Source organism: Amia ocellicauda, chromosome 13 (genome assembly GCF_036373705.1).
Source record: "Amia ocellicauda isolate fAmiCal2 chromosome 13, fAmiCal2.hap1, whole genome shotgun sequence".
In the NCBI taxonomy this organism is placed as follows: Eukaryota; Metazoa; Chordata; class Actinopteri; order Amiiformes; family Amiidae; genus Amia; species Amia ocellicauda.
Genome location: NC_089862.1, coordinates 37,250,867 through 37,265,427, shown reverse-complemented (window position 1 = coordinate 37,265,427; position 14,561 = coordinate 37,250,867). Strand labels below are relative to the sequence as shown.

Sequence of the window (14,561 nt, the reverse complement as noted above, 5' to 3'; positions counted from 1 at the left end):
GTGGACACAGAGAGGAGCGGCGCTGTGGACACTGCGAGACAGGAGAGGTGGACACAGAGAGGACAGTGTGGTCACTGAGAGACAGGAGAGGTGGACACGGAGAGGAGCGGCGCTGTGGACACTGCGAGACAGGAGAGGTGGACACAGAGAGGACAGTGTGGTCACTGAGAGACAGGAGAGGTGGACACGGAGAGGAGCGGCGCTGTGGACACTGCGAGACAGGAGAGGTGGACACAGAGAGGAGCGGCGCTGTGGACACTGTGAGACAGGAGAGGTGGACACAGAGAGGACAGTGTGGTCACTGAGAGACAGGAGAGGTGGACACAGAGAGGAGCGGCGCTGTGGACACCGAGACAGGAGAGGTGGACACAGAGTATTTCTATGTTTGAAACCAAATCTAAAGTAATCTGTAAACAGTAAATCTATTTACTTCTGTGTATAAAATATTTATATTTTATTTAATTTTGTTTTTTATAATTATATTTATTTTCCATATATATGTCCAATTGGTTTGACAATTCAAATTTGTTTGTCATGTCAATAAAGTACCTTGAATTGAAATTGAGAGAGAGAGAGGGAGAGAATGCCTGCTTTTTAATCTCTTTATTGTTGTGAGCCTCGCAGAGATCTGTTCATTGAAGAAGTGGACTCAGGTGGGATCGGTTTCAAAACTCCCTCGTTGGTTTATTTAAAAAGCCCCACAGCAGCAGCCATACAAGTATAGTGTTTCTCTCTGTATATATGATCAGTTTAGCTCATTTACATATTAGATTCAAGTATGAATTAAAAATGACTGGATTCTTCACATTGTTCACTGGGCCTCCTTAATGAGCTCTGACAATCTGCGGAAAGCCTAGAGAGGCAAAGACACAACAAACAAAAAACGATTTTAGTCAGACAAGTCAGACTATTCACATAACAACCAGGAGACTAATGACACACACACACACACACACACACACAAACACACACAGTGGGCACTTTTCATTTATAATCAAAACGGGCTGGGTTGTTAAAAAGCTGTTGTACAGAGTGGGGGTGTGTTGTCACGGAAGTACAATCTTGGAGGAACACATTCACCAATCTGGTCCCCACAGTGGCGGTAATACACGTCCCCACACTGTCTCACCTCGTCCATCCGTTCGGGTGAGGACAGCGAGAAGGACGCTCGGACGTGGGGAGAGGGCTGGGAGCTGTCAATATTAAAGGCCCCTCCAGGGACCAGCAGCACCTGCGGGAACACAAAGAGGCAAGGTGTCAGACAATGGGAGAGACAGAGACACAAACGGAGACAGGGACAGTGAGAGACCGAGACCAGGACAGAGACAGTGAGAGAGACAGAGACAGACACGACAGGGACAGTCCTGTGATGCGCTGGAGGAAACCGTTTTCCGCTCCACATCACATTTGTTCGTTTCAAGTCTCACGGCTCTGCTGTATTCCTCAGAGGATCGGTCCAGCTAACGTTTTTACTCCTTTTAAAACTGAACCGACGGCAGCTCTATTCTGTGTATTGATTAATTTCATCCTTAGATATCCGCTGTTATGGGTAATGCATTATGAGAAGCACACGACCGAGACTGACAGATCACTAAACCCAGCTCAGAAATAAAACGACTCAATTAATCTCAATCTATTCATTGCATTTATTTATTTCCCCAAAGGAACTGAGAAACATCAGGTGCAGTGTTGTGTTTTCTTGTGCAGTTCAGAGTCCAGCTCACCTCCTTCTCCAGGGCCTTCTTCGTGATGAGCTCATGGGTGTCCGAGACGCCCCTCAGCCGGAGCCACAGGAACATGCCGGCCGCGGGGGGGTGCCAGTCCGCCAGGTCTGCGCAACAGCAGGACAAACACACAGGGACAGGGACAGGGACAGGAACAGAGAGATCAGAGATGCTCAGAAACAATTCGAGACAATGAACAGCAATAACTGTCCTTTCATCGCCCTCATGTAACTGCTTCCCCTGTGACAGCGGACTCACAGCCACCACAGACATACACTACTGCCTTTGTCTGGGTCGGTTCATGAGACTGGAAGACCCACAAACAGACGCCTTTCCCCGAGTACTGACCTTTGAGCCACCTGTCTGCCGAGCCCAGTGCGGCATCCCGCTGCGTCCGGTAGAACTCCACCACACTGGAGAAGAAAGAGCACTGCAGTGAGACCCGAGGGACCAGAGAGGGGCTGAGGAAGGGGACAGAGAGAGAGGGAGGACGAGGGGGACAGGGTTATTGTCTTACCTGTCCACATGTCTAAGAAAGCCCTCCTGTCCCCATCCGTGGAGCAGCTTGGAGACCAGGAGCTGTGGAGAGAGACGGGAGAGGCTGGGACAGCGGCAAAATACCGGTCAGGACTGACTTGTTGTGTCGGGCATTACCTCTGGCACTGTGACTCTGTGACGGCAGGACAAGATACGTTTCTCCCTGTGACTTTATGAACCACTGAATCTGACATTGTTCCTCCTGACTCTCACCTGTGTGAAGGTGCTGGTGTGCATGGTGGAGGACTGGATGTGCAGGATCACTCTGTCCACCAGCGGCTTCGGCCCGGTCAGGAACCCCAGCCTGAGCCTGATGGACACGGACACATGGACAGACACCCGGACATGGACACACACGGACACGGACCGTTAAGAGCAGTGAGGACGTGCTGATCTGCTGAGCGAATCCTCTTTGAGAGTCTGTTCCACCACTTTTACACACTCAACTGGTTTCCCTTTTTAATTTTTTGTCTTTTCTTTCTAAATCATAATAATATAAGTGATATTATAAGTGACCCTGATCCTTGAAGTTGACATCAGAAGAGCATGTGCCTGTGAAAGGCGTGTAGTGACTGTGGCCAATCAGATCCCTTATCCTCAGATTCCTGCGACTATCCGAAGATGATGCTGATTTGCACTGAGGGCACACAGGTTGTCCTTATGTCCTATTGGTCAATTAATTCCTCTGTCTTCAACATGTAACCAAACTCATGACGCCCCTAGGAAGCACGGGCACAGAGAGCTGAACCTCCAGCGAGAATGAATAAACCGCAGTAAATAATACATGATTGAACAAACCGACCGGCTAACTTGTGCGCACCAGTTAGTAAAGCCTGGCCACAGATTAATCCCACTTCTTTATCTCATCCCCAGGTCTCCATAGATTTAGTTTTACGGTTTCGGTGGAGGGGTCTTCTTCCTCCCCTTCTTCCAGCTGCCCAGAGCTCGTGATGTCATTAACAGCTGCCTCTAATTACCCAGCCGGCGCTCCGACTCACCCCGAGGACAAGATCTTGGAGAACGAGTCGGTGCGGAGGATCCGTCCGTCCACATCCATGGACAGGAATGACGGGGCCCAGGGCTGAAACAGGGGGGAAACAGGCCGAGGTGAGGCGCACAACACAGCAGCCAGAGACACCACCCGGGGGCCAGACACACAACACTGGAGCCCGACACACAACCCAGCAGCCAGACACGCACAGTCTCGCCAGCACACTCTGAAGTCAGCTTGTACTGACCTTCTCAAACTGCAGGAAGTAGTAGGGGTCGTCCTCAATGATGAGAAAATCGTACTCTTGGGCGAGCTGAGGACAGAAACAGAATAGGAATTTTAAGTTCAATGTCATTATTAATACGGGTCTCTGAAACTGTACAAGGCGGGGAAAACGTTCCGTATTAACAAAAATAAACATTGTTTCCTTGACTGGTAGAATCCTCTGTTCTCATGAATGAGCAATCAATCAGTGCGTCCGTTTCACTGTGGAAATGAAGACCAATAAAGAGCCTTATAGAGCAAAAGTGAGGTATAGGACAAAACCCACTGAAAATCTTAAAAAAGTAGAATTCCATTAATTAAATGATGCACAAAATCATTACCACCTGTCACACAATAACAATAACACATGTAACATCATAATGAATCAATACAATAATAGTGTGGAGTAGAGGTCAGGGCTCTGGACTTTGTGGGTTTAATCCCCAGTTGGGACACGGCTGCTGTACCCTTGAGTAAGGTACTGTACCTGGATTGCTCCAGTAAATGCCCAGCTGTATGAATGGGTAAATGTAGAACATAATGTGATATCTTGTAACAATTGTAAGTCACTCTACTAAGAAATCGAGTAGTAATAATAATCGCACAATAAAATGATAAAGTAATATAACCATAATAAAATGAATCCATAAACCATCGTCTCCACGTCTTTAGTTCACTTCGCTGCTCCAGGATCACAGAGCTCGCGGTTTGACAGTTTCGTTGCCATGACAATTTCATTTCACGTTTTGGCAAAGAAACACAGATCCACACAGCGATCATTTCCATGCGATTTCCATAAAGACGGGATGTTTTTGTGTACCTTCTGTCGGCACAGCATTGAGCACAGCAGGAAGCAGACGCAGGAAAAACATCTCAGATATTCTGTGTGGCCCTAGTTATGGGACAAAAGTGTCCTATGGGACAAATGTCTTAGAGCGGGGTACCCCCTGCCCGGCTTGTTTCTGTTCCAACCAAGCCCTTAAGTACTTAATTGAACCGTATATATTGCATTGTTAGTTCAATTAAGCAATTCAGAGTTCAGTTGGAACAGGGGGTCCTCCAAGACAGGAAACCGCTGTTTTAGGGGACATAAGTGTGTTATGAGATGACAGTGTCTAACGAGACACACGTGGTATTGGAGACTTGGGTTGTGGATGAAACTCTTCACAGCCTTCACAGCCTCGTCTCCGGCCCCTGAGTTGACCCCCTGGTTCGCCCTGTGCAGAAGTGCACCAGCCCTCTGTGTGCCCTGACTCACCTCGTACACCGCCCTCTTCCTGTCCTCGGTCATGGACGCCCCGGTGGGGTTGCCCCCATTGGGGATGGTGTAGAGCAGCCGGGGCATCGTGCTGCCAGGCTTGCCTGCGTCCTGTGGGCTCCACCGGGACAGGATGTCCCGCAGCGCCTGGGGGATCATGCCGTGCTGGTCGCTGGGGACGTTGATGACGTTGCAGCCCAGGGGCTTGATCTGAGCGCCGCAAACAGACAACAAACACATCAACAAACCCCTGGATAGGTCTGTATTGGTCAATCTGTCCATCGCCTGTCCACTCTCGGGCCCTAGGGTCTGTGGGTAGAGCAGGCCAGGCTATTCCTATGGCACTCATGGGAATAATGACAGCGGGGTTCTTACCGCAGAAATGGTCCCGGAGTACGTGGGGGCGTCCAGCAGGACATTGTCCCCGGGGTTGATGAGCATCTCGAAGAGCTGGAAGACACAGACAACACGGCGTCTCTCAGCAGCCGTTTCGAGTCATTCTAAAAACTGCAGAAGGCGACCTCATGTTATGGGAACGTGACCAGATTTATTGTGATGTGACACTCTCTCTCTGCAGCTGAATAGTTACAAAAATCTGCACAGTAATACATTATACATTGTGAAACATGTACAGTAATACATTATAGGGTAAAACCTGCACAGTAATCTATTATACAGAAAGAACTGTAATATTTCCAGTGTCTCAGACAATAAGCAACAGGTGACTCAGCTGACACAGGGTTAGTAAGAACCAGGACTCTGAGCCAGGAAATCACATGACGAAAATCACTCTCTATCTTCTTATTTCAGAATAATCTGAATTCATTTGTTTCTACTCTTGCATTTACTGGACTGTTTATTTAAAAGCCTGCAGCTCTGGGGACACTTCCCTGCACATCTGCGTTGTCTTCCTTTCAAATCCGGGCACATGAAACTGAAGCACTACTGCAGGATGACAGAGGCCCGTATGACCCCCATGTCCCACATCCAGGACAGGACAGAAAGAGAGAGCAAATAGACAGGACAGACAGAGTAGACAGACAGATAGAGTAAACAGACAGAACAGACAGAGACACACAGACAGACAGGCAGAGAGAGAGAGAGCAGAAAGACAGACAGACAAGGAAGGAAGGCAGACAGAGACAGACAGACAAAGAAGGCAAACAGAGACAGACAGACAGACAGAGAGAGAGAGAGAGAGAGAGAGAGAGAGAGAGAGAGAGCAGGAAGACAGACAGACAGCTCTGTAGATGATAGGCTGGACAGCACCTCCAATATATTATTCAGCAGTGGGACATGCACTCACACAGCTCCCCCTGCTGGGCTGCGGGCGGCAGTACCTTGCACAGGCCTTGCTGGCTGCCCGTGGTGACACACAGCTCCATGCCCCCGCACTCGGGGCTTTTGGAGGCCGTGGGGGGGTTGTGGAGGCTCATCTGCAGTTCCTTCATCCAGGAGATCAGCTCCGGGATCCTGACAGAGACATCGGCACGAGAACGTCAGTAAATATAAAACATAGCTTGTGACCTGTAAGGGTTAACCTGTCAATCAGATCACCTGGGTGGTAAGAGACTTCAAACAAAAGATACAAAAATAAATTTAGGAAACACAACCAACAAAAAGAAGCTGTAGAAAAAACGAGGATGTGTCATAATGAAAAGTAAAACCCTCTTGCACAAAAAGACAGAAATCCCGTCCTTCCTCAGGGGGTCAAGAGTTTAATCTCCTGCATTTAATTAAAGGCTTAATTTCTGGTCCGTCGTTAGCAGGTCTAATTTCCGGTGCTCGGCCGAAGCCCCACTCACCCGGCGGAGGCGGAGTACTGCAGCGCTCGCTTCATCGCGGCCTCGTCAAATTCGATGCTGCCGCCATTCTTCAGAGCGATGGAGGCAGAGCTGAAGGGGAAGGTGTTGGGGTTGGGGACGCCACCCGCCAACGAGATCAGGGACGGGGGGGACCGCATCTGCAGCTCAGCTGGGCACAGGAGAGACACGGGCTCCCGATCAGGCACAATCATTTACTCATAAGAACATAAGAACATAAGACAGTGTCCAGTCGAGAGGAGGCCATTCGCCCCATCGTGCTCGTTTGGTGTCCATTAATAACTAAGTGATCAAGGATCCTATCCAGTCTGTTTTTGAATGTTCCCAAATTCTCTCTTCAGCCGCATCGCTGGGGAGTTTGTTCAGATTGTGACGCCTCTCTATGTGAAGCAGTTAATTTATATCTCCCCAATACTATACTGCATACAAATCTCTCGTTTAATGTCTGTGCTTACAGTTTAGGGATACGGTAACCAAAGTGTGAGGCCCGGGAACAAATCAAACTAGAATTCGATACAATAAACTAAATGAAGACAAATTCTCTACCAAACTGAATCTGGACAAAATAGTGTTTTATCTGTAATATTTGTAATTGCACTGGTTCTGACTCCACTAAAGGTAACTGCGAATAAATGAAGGACATGGAATGAAAGCACTGCTTCAGTTTCTATCTCAGCTGGACTTACTCAACACGCGGATCGGAGACGCTTTTCTTGCTGCACTGACAGCGGTCAGGAATCTTGAATAGTTCATGGCACCTGCACCAATGGAAAGATAGTGTTAAAAAGCCACAAAACTTCTTCATGTGGCAACAACAATATGAACTAAACAAATCCATGAGTATTGAGTTAGTTTTACAGGATTGGGGGAATGCTTCCTCTACATCTTTATTATTATTAACACATTTTTTTCCTGCCTTTGTTGTTTCTGTAGAGAACCGTTACCTTTTTATTTGTAGGGACAAGAACAAAATCAAATATGTATATTAATGTATACTGTGGACAGACAGATAGGCAGCGAATAGCTTTCACTACTTCAGCCATCAAATAATGGTTATTATTATTAGGATTATACAGATCTCGACACATGCAATATACATGTATGACACAGGGAGAGATGGGCACAGGGAGGCTCTTGTATTCCTGGCATTCAATTCAGTCTCAGGGTCTATAACGTGAGGTTGCTTGTTGTTTTTGTTGTTGCGGTTTGATTTAATAGATGTTTTATATTGTACCACTCTGTTGTCTTGCTGTGATGACACACGTGTCTGTGACAGAGGGACACTCTGGGCTGGTAGTCTCACAGACCCAGAGCAGCACTGGCGTTGGACTCTCTGGTGTTGTTCAGTCAGAGTGGTCCAAGATCAGTGTCCATGTGTAGCTATATTAGTGTCTGTGTAGCTATATTACAGTGTCTGTGTAGCTATATTAGTGTCTGTGTAGCTATATTACAGTGTCTGTGTAGCTATATTAGTGTCTGTGTAGCTATATTACAGTGTCCGTGTAGCTATATTACAGTGTCTGTGTAGCTATATTAGTGTCTGTGTAGCTATATTACAGTGTCTGTGTAGCTATATTAGTGTCTGTGTAGCTATATTACAGTGTATGTGTAGCTATATTAGTGTCTGTGTAGCTATATTACAGTGTCTGTGTAGTTATATTACAGTGTCTGTGTAGCTATATTAGTGTCTGTGTAGCTATATTACAGTGTCTGTGTAGCTATATTACAGTGTCTGTGTAGCTATATTACAGTGTCCATGTGTAGCTATATTAGTGTCTGTGTAGCTATATTACAGTGTCTGTGTAGCTATATTAGTGTCTGTGTAGCTATATTACAGTGTCCATGTGTAGCTATATTAGTGTCTGTGTAGCTATATTACAGTGTCTGTGTAGCTATATTAGTGTCTGTGTAGCTATATTACAGTGTCTGTGTAGCTATATTAGTGTCTGTGTAGCTATTACAGTGTCTGTGTAGCTATATTACAGTGTCTGTGTAGCTATATTACAGTGTCTGTGTAGCTATATTACAGTGTCTGTGTAGCTATATTAGTGTCTGTGTAGCTATTACAGTGTCTGTGTAGCTATATTAGTGTCTGTGTAGCTATATTACAGTGTCTGTGTAGCTATATTACAGTGTCTGTGTAGCTATATTACAGTGTCTGTGTAGCTATATTAGTGTCTGTGTAGCTATATTACAGTGTCTGTGTAGCTATATTAGTGTCTGTGTAGCTATTACAGTGTCTGTGTAGCTATATTACAGTGTCTGTGTAGCTATATTACAGTGTCTGTGTAGCTATATTACAGTGTCTGTGTAGCTATATTAGTGTCTGTGTAGCTATTACAGTGTCTGTGTAGCTATATTGTAACGCATGAGTTGCACTAAAGCTGCAACAGTGACCAGGACCGGCTCAGATCAGACTGGGTGTCGTGTCCAGTTTCTGCCGTGGAGACACGCTGGGACTAAACAGCCCACGGGCGAAAAAGACCCTGAAACAGAGTAAACAAAGAGCACAGACACTGTGACTGACCTTGTGCGGACACGAGTTTGACAGAGCTGCAGACCCGCGGACATTGCGACGTGGGAGGGACGCGCGCAGGCATCTCTGTAGCCAATCACGTGTCAGGACATGCTGGGGACTAATTTATTATGCGCCCAATCACCTGCACGGATGCGCCGCCGTCATTTCGTGCGCAACCAATCGCCTGCTTGCGTTGTGCCATCGCTCTTCCGGGAGGCGGGAGAAAGAGTGTTGGCGCGGCGGCTTGTTTGCGGTCTGTGGGATTACACGTGGGTGCAAAACAGCATAATAGTGCACAGTTTGACCCAGTATACATTTTGTACCCTACTCTTTCACAAGGGGTGCTAAACGTCACCTCGGCTTGTTTGTCCTTTCAAAACTAGCCTTGCCTCCCACCTTCCTTTGATTAATGAAGAAGGCGATTGGCCGCATAAAAAACAATTGACATGCATTCCTGCAAAGCGATTGGTTGCGTAAACAAATGATTGACAGTTACTCCTCCCACAGGCAATATCACATCCCCGGCCGCAGTGCTTTGTGGGTGCTGTAATTCTTCCCCCAATGGGCAGCTGCCGGTAATATGACTACATTTCCCAGACATCCTTGCGATGCAGACAGTCGGAGCAGCATGACGGGCGGTACGTAATTAAACTCACAGAGGCGGTTGTGTGCGGGTGTTCAGAGCGGTCCGCTCATCTCACTGAGACCCGGGTACGGCACACACCCAGCAGCGGAGATAATACAGATGCCCCAGCTGTGTGTGTGTGGAGGGAGTCCCTCTGGACGCCCCCCGTGTTGACGCCGAGAGAGGCGCCGCCCCTCCGCTCCCTCTCGCCCGCCACACTGCGCCGCGGCTCGGCAGGCATGTAGACGCAGAGCCGCTCCCCTGCACCGCCGCTGCTCCGCTCGCCCAGCTCACCACACGGGTCAATGGGGAAGAAGAAGGACATGATCCACGACAGGTTTCTCTCGGGTGAGGGCTGCGCGCACCGGGCGTGTAGGCCGCGGTGGAAGCCGGGGGCTCGAGTGCCAGCTCTAGCCTGGAAACGCAGCTGTTTCCCCGCTACTGGGGTTTGAAAGGTTTCCGGTTAATATACTGTAACTTGTGAACGAGAACACTGACGCGGTGCATGCTGGGTTTGGTACTATAATGGGAAAAGTGGATGCACAGCTTTGGGGTAGATTTTAAAAGCGGGGGCACAGTTGATTATAACACTATACGGTACCAGAGCGCCGCGTCATCAGCCACCATTTCTATAATCGATTCAATCACAAGCCGAGCCTGCAGATCCGGGTCGAATGAGAGAGACTGGCGCATCCAGATGATTTACCATACAGAGCAGGCGGCTGTATTCCTGACTGTTGGTTAAAGTCGATCTGAATTGTTAAACGCAGAAGCATTCAGACACACGTATTGATTCGCATTAATCTGTGCAGATGTCAGTCTTGTACTGAGACACCGCCATAGCTGCCCATGCAGACGCGGTGCTGCTGCAAACCTGGCCCGCGGCGATGCTCCTCGGGACCTCGGGTGTCGGTGTCTCGCCGTGGTTGTGCCAGATGTGATGGTGCTGCTTGAGCCCGATGAGGAGCTGCCTCACTTCACAGGAGGAGGAGGAGGAGGAGGAGGAGCAGGAGCAGGCTGCGATCAAAGTCGCCAGCTGACACTGGTAGACTGTGGCTCGGATTACTGCTGGTTATACAGTTATGATTTATACATTGGCTGCACTGGGGCACTTTAAGGTATTGAAAGGTGAAGGATTAAAACCTAAATCTTCCAAAATTGTCTCCCGAGTGCATTCCTCAGGAGTGTAGAGCATACAAAACCAATCCCCTCAGATGTCATGTTCAGGGACCACAACCAATTACTGAAAACAAATTCAAGTGTCTTGTTAGTTTGCCCCATGTCTCCCTGAAGTTTAGTGGAGTTTAAACTCAGTGCAGTCTAGTTAAGGGCAAAGCTGCTGCACATGTAATCAGTGTGAGGTGCAGCCAACCGCAGCAGGAGAGGCAGGAACAACAGCTTTACTGACCGAAAACGGTGTCCGAAACTGGCAGAGAAAAGCCAGGTGAGACTTGAGCAAAGGTGTTTGGACAGGCTTTTCTATGAGTTACAATGATGCAGGGCCCGGGGATTTGCTGGGTTAGAACATGTTAGTACTCGCCGTGGCAAAGGCGCGGCCTGTTAATTAGCTTTCTTTCCATCTCGAAATCTGTAATAATTATTCAGGTCTCTGCTTGCGTGTGTCCACATGTGGAGCATAGCAGTAAACCCGGCCTTGTGTCTCGCTGTCGCTGTGTGTGTTTGCAGGAGTGGGGGATGAGGCGGGGGGCCACAGTGCGCACAAGAAGAAACACAAGAAGCACAAGAAGCACAAGAAGAAGCACCACCAGGAGGGCGAGGCGGGGCACAGCTTCTCCTCCGAGGCGCTGGAGTCCGACTCGGGCGTGCCCAAGCCGCAGCTCAAGCTGAAGATCAAGCTGGGCGGACAGACGCTGGGAACGAAGAGGTACAGTGAGCAACGCCCTTGTAACGAACAGTCCTGTGCTGCCGAGAGACACACGCCTGTCACACGTGGTGCTGTCTGCTCTGACACGCAGCGTTCTTTACCATGAGGGCAGTGACTTCTGTTAGGGGTGAATCTACACCCTCAGGAGACAGGCGGACAATGAACACTCAGGGCAAGGGTTATTTAGTGGTTTATTCAGCTCTAACGAAGCGCTCCGGAGACGGCCAGTCCAAGGTTCTTCTAAAGCACATACTGTCCTATGGATCAGAGGTTCTCAGCCCTGGTCTCAGAGGAGCCCCAACTATGCTGGTTTTTGTTCCAACCAAGCTCTCAATGACTTAATTGACCCTTAATTGAACTAATAATTTCCTAAATGAGAGCCTTTTAATTATTCTAAACAGTAGGGGTTTTAAGTTAAGTATAGAATTGTATAAATAAGTTATTAAATATCCAATTATTTTATATCACCATTTAAAAAGTTTAATCTAAGCAGATTGTTACTTCAATTAAGGTTCAATTAAGTCATTAAGAGCTTGGTTGGAACAAAAACCGTCAGGATAGGGACTCCTCCAGGACCAGGCCTGGACCCCCAATCTCCATCACAAACTCCTCCTCCATCTTCTGCTCTTTCTATGGCCTGGATGAAAAATGTTTCGAAACACCAGCTACAGAAACGGTTTGAACCGGGCCTCTCCGGAGCAACATAGAGCTGTGACTCGCACAGTCCGGCTGCAACACAGTAACGCAAAGAATCTATGCTTGGCCTCTAGTCAGGGCAGTGACCCACATCAAGTCCCTTTGAAGGGTAATGATCAGCCTCCTGTTAAACAGACTGTAAAACTGTCAGTGGGTGTGAGGCTCCAGTCCTGTGTCGGCCGCTCTGCCCATTTCCCTGCGTTCTGCCTCAGCGGGTATCGGCGCCAGAGGTTCTGACTCGGGCCCGACTCAAGCACAGTGCTCGCTGGGTGTGATCAGTCTGTTCTTTCACGCTTCAGCTGACTTCTCTTTACTTGAACGCACCACCTGAATCGTGTGTATGGCGTCTGGGATGTAGGGTAACAGTCAAGGGCTACGGGAAAGGGAGTAAAGGGGGAAATCAATCGATAATACCAGTATTGGTAAGGCAAGAAGCATGGTGAAATGCTGTGAAGTGCTATCTTACAGGGATTAAAAGGACTGATATTACAAGTATTACATTATTTGTCATTTAGCAGATGCTCTTATCCAGGGCGACTTACATTTGTACCCATTTATACAGCTGGGCATTTTACTGGAGCATTTAAGTGAAGTACAACAGCAGTGCCCCACCCAGGATTAGAACCCACAACCTTTGAATCATGAGTCAAGAGCCTTAACCACTACTGCACAGTGCTGTCTGAAAAGATGTGTCTTGAGTAAGCGCCAGAAGGAGGTCAGGGACTCTTTTGGGCTGTTTTGACTTCAGTGGGCAGGTCGTTCCACCATTTAGGGGTCAGGGATGAGAAGGAGCGGCTCTGGAGGAAGGAGAGTGGAGAGGAGGCAGAGTTGGCCACCAAAGCGTTTTTTCTTGAGGTCGGTGTATTTTTTCAATTGTTTGCAATGGGAGCGCCACGTTTTGAAAATGCCGGCAGCGTGACGCACCGTGTAGAGTGTAGGGAGGCTAACCCGTCCCATCCTGTGCCCCTGTGAGCAGCGTGCCCACGTTCTCCGTGGTGCCAGAGGAGCAGCGCTCACCCTCCCCACTGATGATCGTGGATGATGACGAGGAGCCCACGGAGGGCGTGCCCATCGAGCAGTACCGGGCCTGGCTGGGTAAGCAGAACTGCGCTGGCGCAGTCGCACACCGGGCTGCCCGACTGTGTGGATTTGTGTTTATAATCTTTTTGTTACAAAGTAAAATCCCAAAACCGAGATCTTCATTATGCAAACCAATAATAATCATGAGTTTCAGACGAGGACAGCAACCTGGACCCGTCCCCGCTGCCGGACATGGACTGCGAGTCGCTGCTGGGGGGCCAGGAGGATGAGGAGGAGAAGTGGCTGGAGGCCCTGGAGAAGGGGGAGCTGGACGACAACGGGGAGCTGAAGAAGGAGATCGACGAGTCTCTGCTCACGGCCCGGCAGGTACGGTTGGCGTTTCTGGGTCCCAGTCGCATGAGACTCCCCGTGTTCTGTCCCACCCTGACGTGCCCGCTCTGTCCCCCTGTTCAGAGAGCCCTCCTGCACAAGCAGCAGAGCCAGCCGCTCCTGGAGCTGCCCATGGGCTACAAGGAGAAGGAGATGACGGAGGAGATGCTGCAGAAGCGGGAGGAGCGCGCCCGCAAGCGCCGGGCCCAGGCGGCCAAGAAGGCTGAGGAGAGCAAGAACCAGACCATCGAGCGGCTCACCAAGACCAGCAAGGCCAAGATCAAGAGCATGCGCGAGCGCAAGTTCAAGCAGGCCCAGTGCCCCATGATTCGCTACTCCGACTCCTGCCAGGGCGCGGCCATCTCCTTCCCCCAGGGCGTCCCCGCCCCGGCCCCGGCCCCCGCCCGGCCCCCGGCCCTGGCGCTGAGCTGCGGCGTGACGGGCTGCCCCAACCTGAAGCGGTACAGCTGCTCCCGGACCGGGACGCCCCTCTGCAGCCTGGAGTGCTACCGCAAGAACCTGCTGGTGCAGAGCGTGGCCTGAGTGCCCGTCTGCCACGGGCGATGTGTAAAGACACTGAGGCTGGTTTTGGGGAGGGGGGGCTTTGCAGGCTGTATTTATGCTTCTTTCTATCGGCTTCTCCCTGGGGATGGTGTCGTCACTTCTTTATTTGATTCTGTTTCTTCTCGGGTTATAATGCGGACGACATTTAATTTATTAGAGCAGACCAACTCAGATACTGGTCTTATTTTTGTACACTGACACAGTGGAATAAACGATCTTCTGAAAGACACTCGGGAGGGACTGTTGTAAATACACTCTTGCACTCG

General features: G+C 49.2%; 2 protein-coding genes across 7 annotated transcripts; one reads left to right on the top strand and one right to left on the bottom strand.

The window, feature by feature from the left end:
* Window positions 1–588: 588 nt before the first annotated feature.
* On the bottom strand, window positions 589–10,756 carry aadat (aminoadipate aminotransferase). 3 transcript variants are annotated; one of them, XM_066720822.1, is made up of 14 exons: window positions 10,615–10,756; window positions 7,284–7,355; window positions 6,580–6,748; window positions 6,115–6,247; window positions 5,150–5,224; window positions 4,775–4,984; window positions 3,500–3,565; window positions 3,260–3,342; window positions 2,475–2,571; window positions 2,242–2,303; window positions 2,073–2,137; window positions 1,725–1,831; window positions 1,130–1,231; window positions 589–853 (listed from the first exon to the last, which is right to left on the bottom strand). In XM_066720822.1, exons 2-14 carry the CDS (start codon window positions 7,348–7,350, stop codon window positions 812–814), a joined length of 1,278 nt encoding a protein of 425 aa, XP_066576919.1. In that variant the 5' UTR covers window positions 7,351–7,355; window positions 10,615–10,756; the 3' UTR covers window positions 589–811. The 3 variants fall into 3 exon arrangements, with proteins under 3 accessions (XP_066576919.1, XP_066576918.1, XP_066576917.1); XM_066720821.1 differs by lacking the exon at window positions 10,615–10,756 and adding an exon at window positions 10,447–10,583; XM_066720820.1 differs by lacking the exon at window positions 10,615–10,756 and adding an exon at window positions 9,125–9,220.
* ino80b (INO80 complex subunit B) lies at window positions 9,667–14,524 on the top strand. Of its 4 annotated transcripts, none has more exons than XM_066720823.1 (5): window positions 9,667–9,753; window positions 11,427–11,625; window positions 13,298–13,416; window positions 13,550–13,728; window positions 13,816–14,524. In XM_066720823.1, the coding sequence occupies exons 1-5, from the start codon at window positions 9,696–9,698 to the stop codon at window positions 14,272–14,274; spliced, it is 1,014 nt and encodes a 337-aa protein (XP_066576920.1). In that variant the 5' UTR covers window positions 9,667–9,695; the 3' UTR covers window positions 14,275–14,524. The 4 variants fall into 4 exon arrangements, with proteins under 4 accessions (XP_066576920.1, XP_066576921.1, XP_066576923.1 ...); XM_066720824.1 differs by having other exon boundaries at window positions 9,669–9,753; window positions 13,556–13,728; XM_066720826.1 differs by having other exon boundaries at window positions 9,715–10,088.
* The last annotated feature ends 37 nt before the right edge of the window (window positions 14,525–14,561 follow it).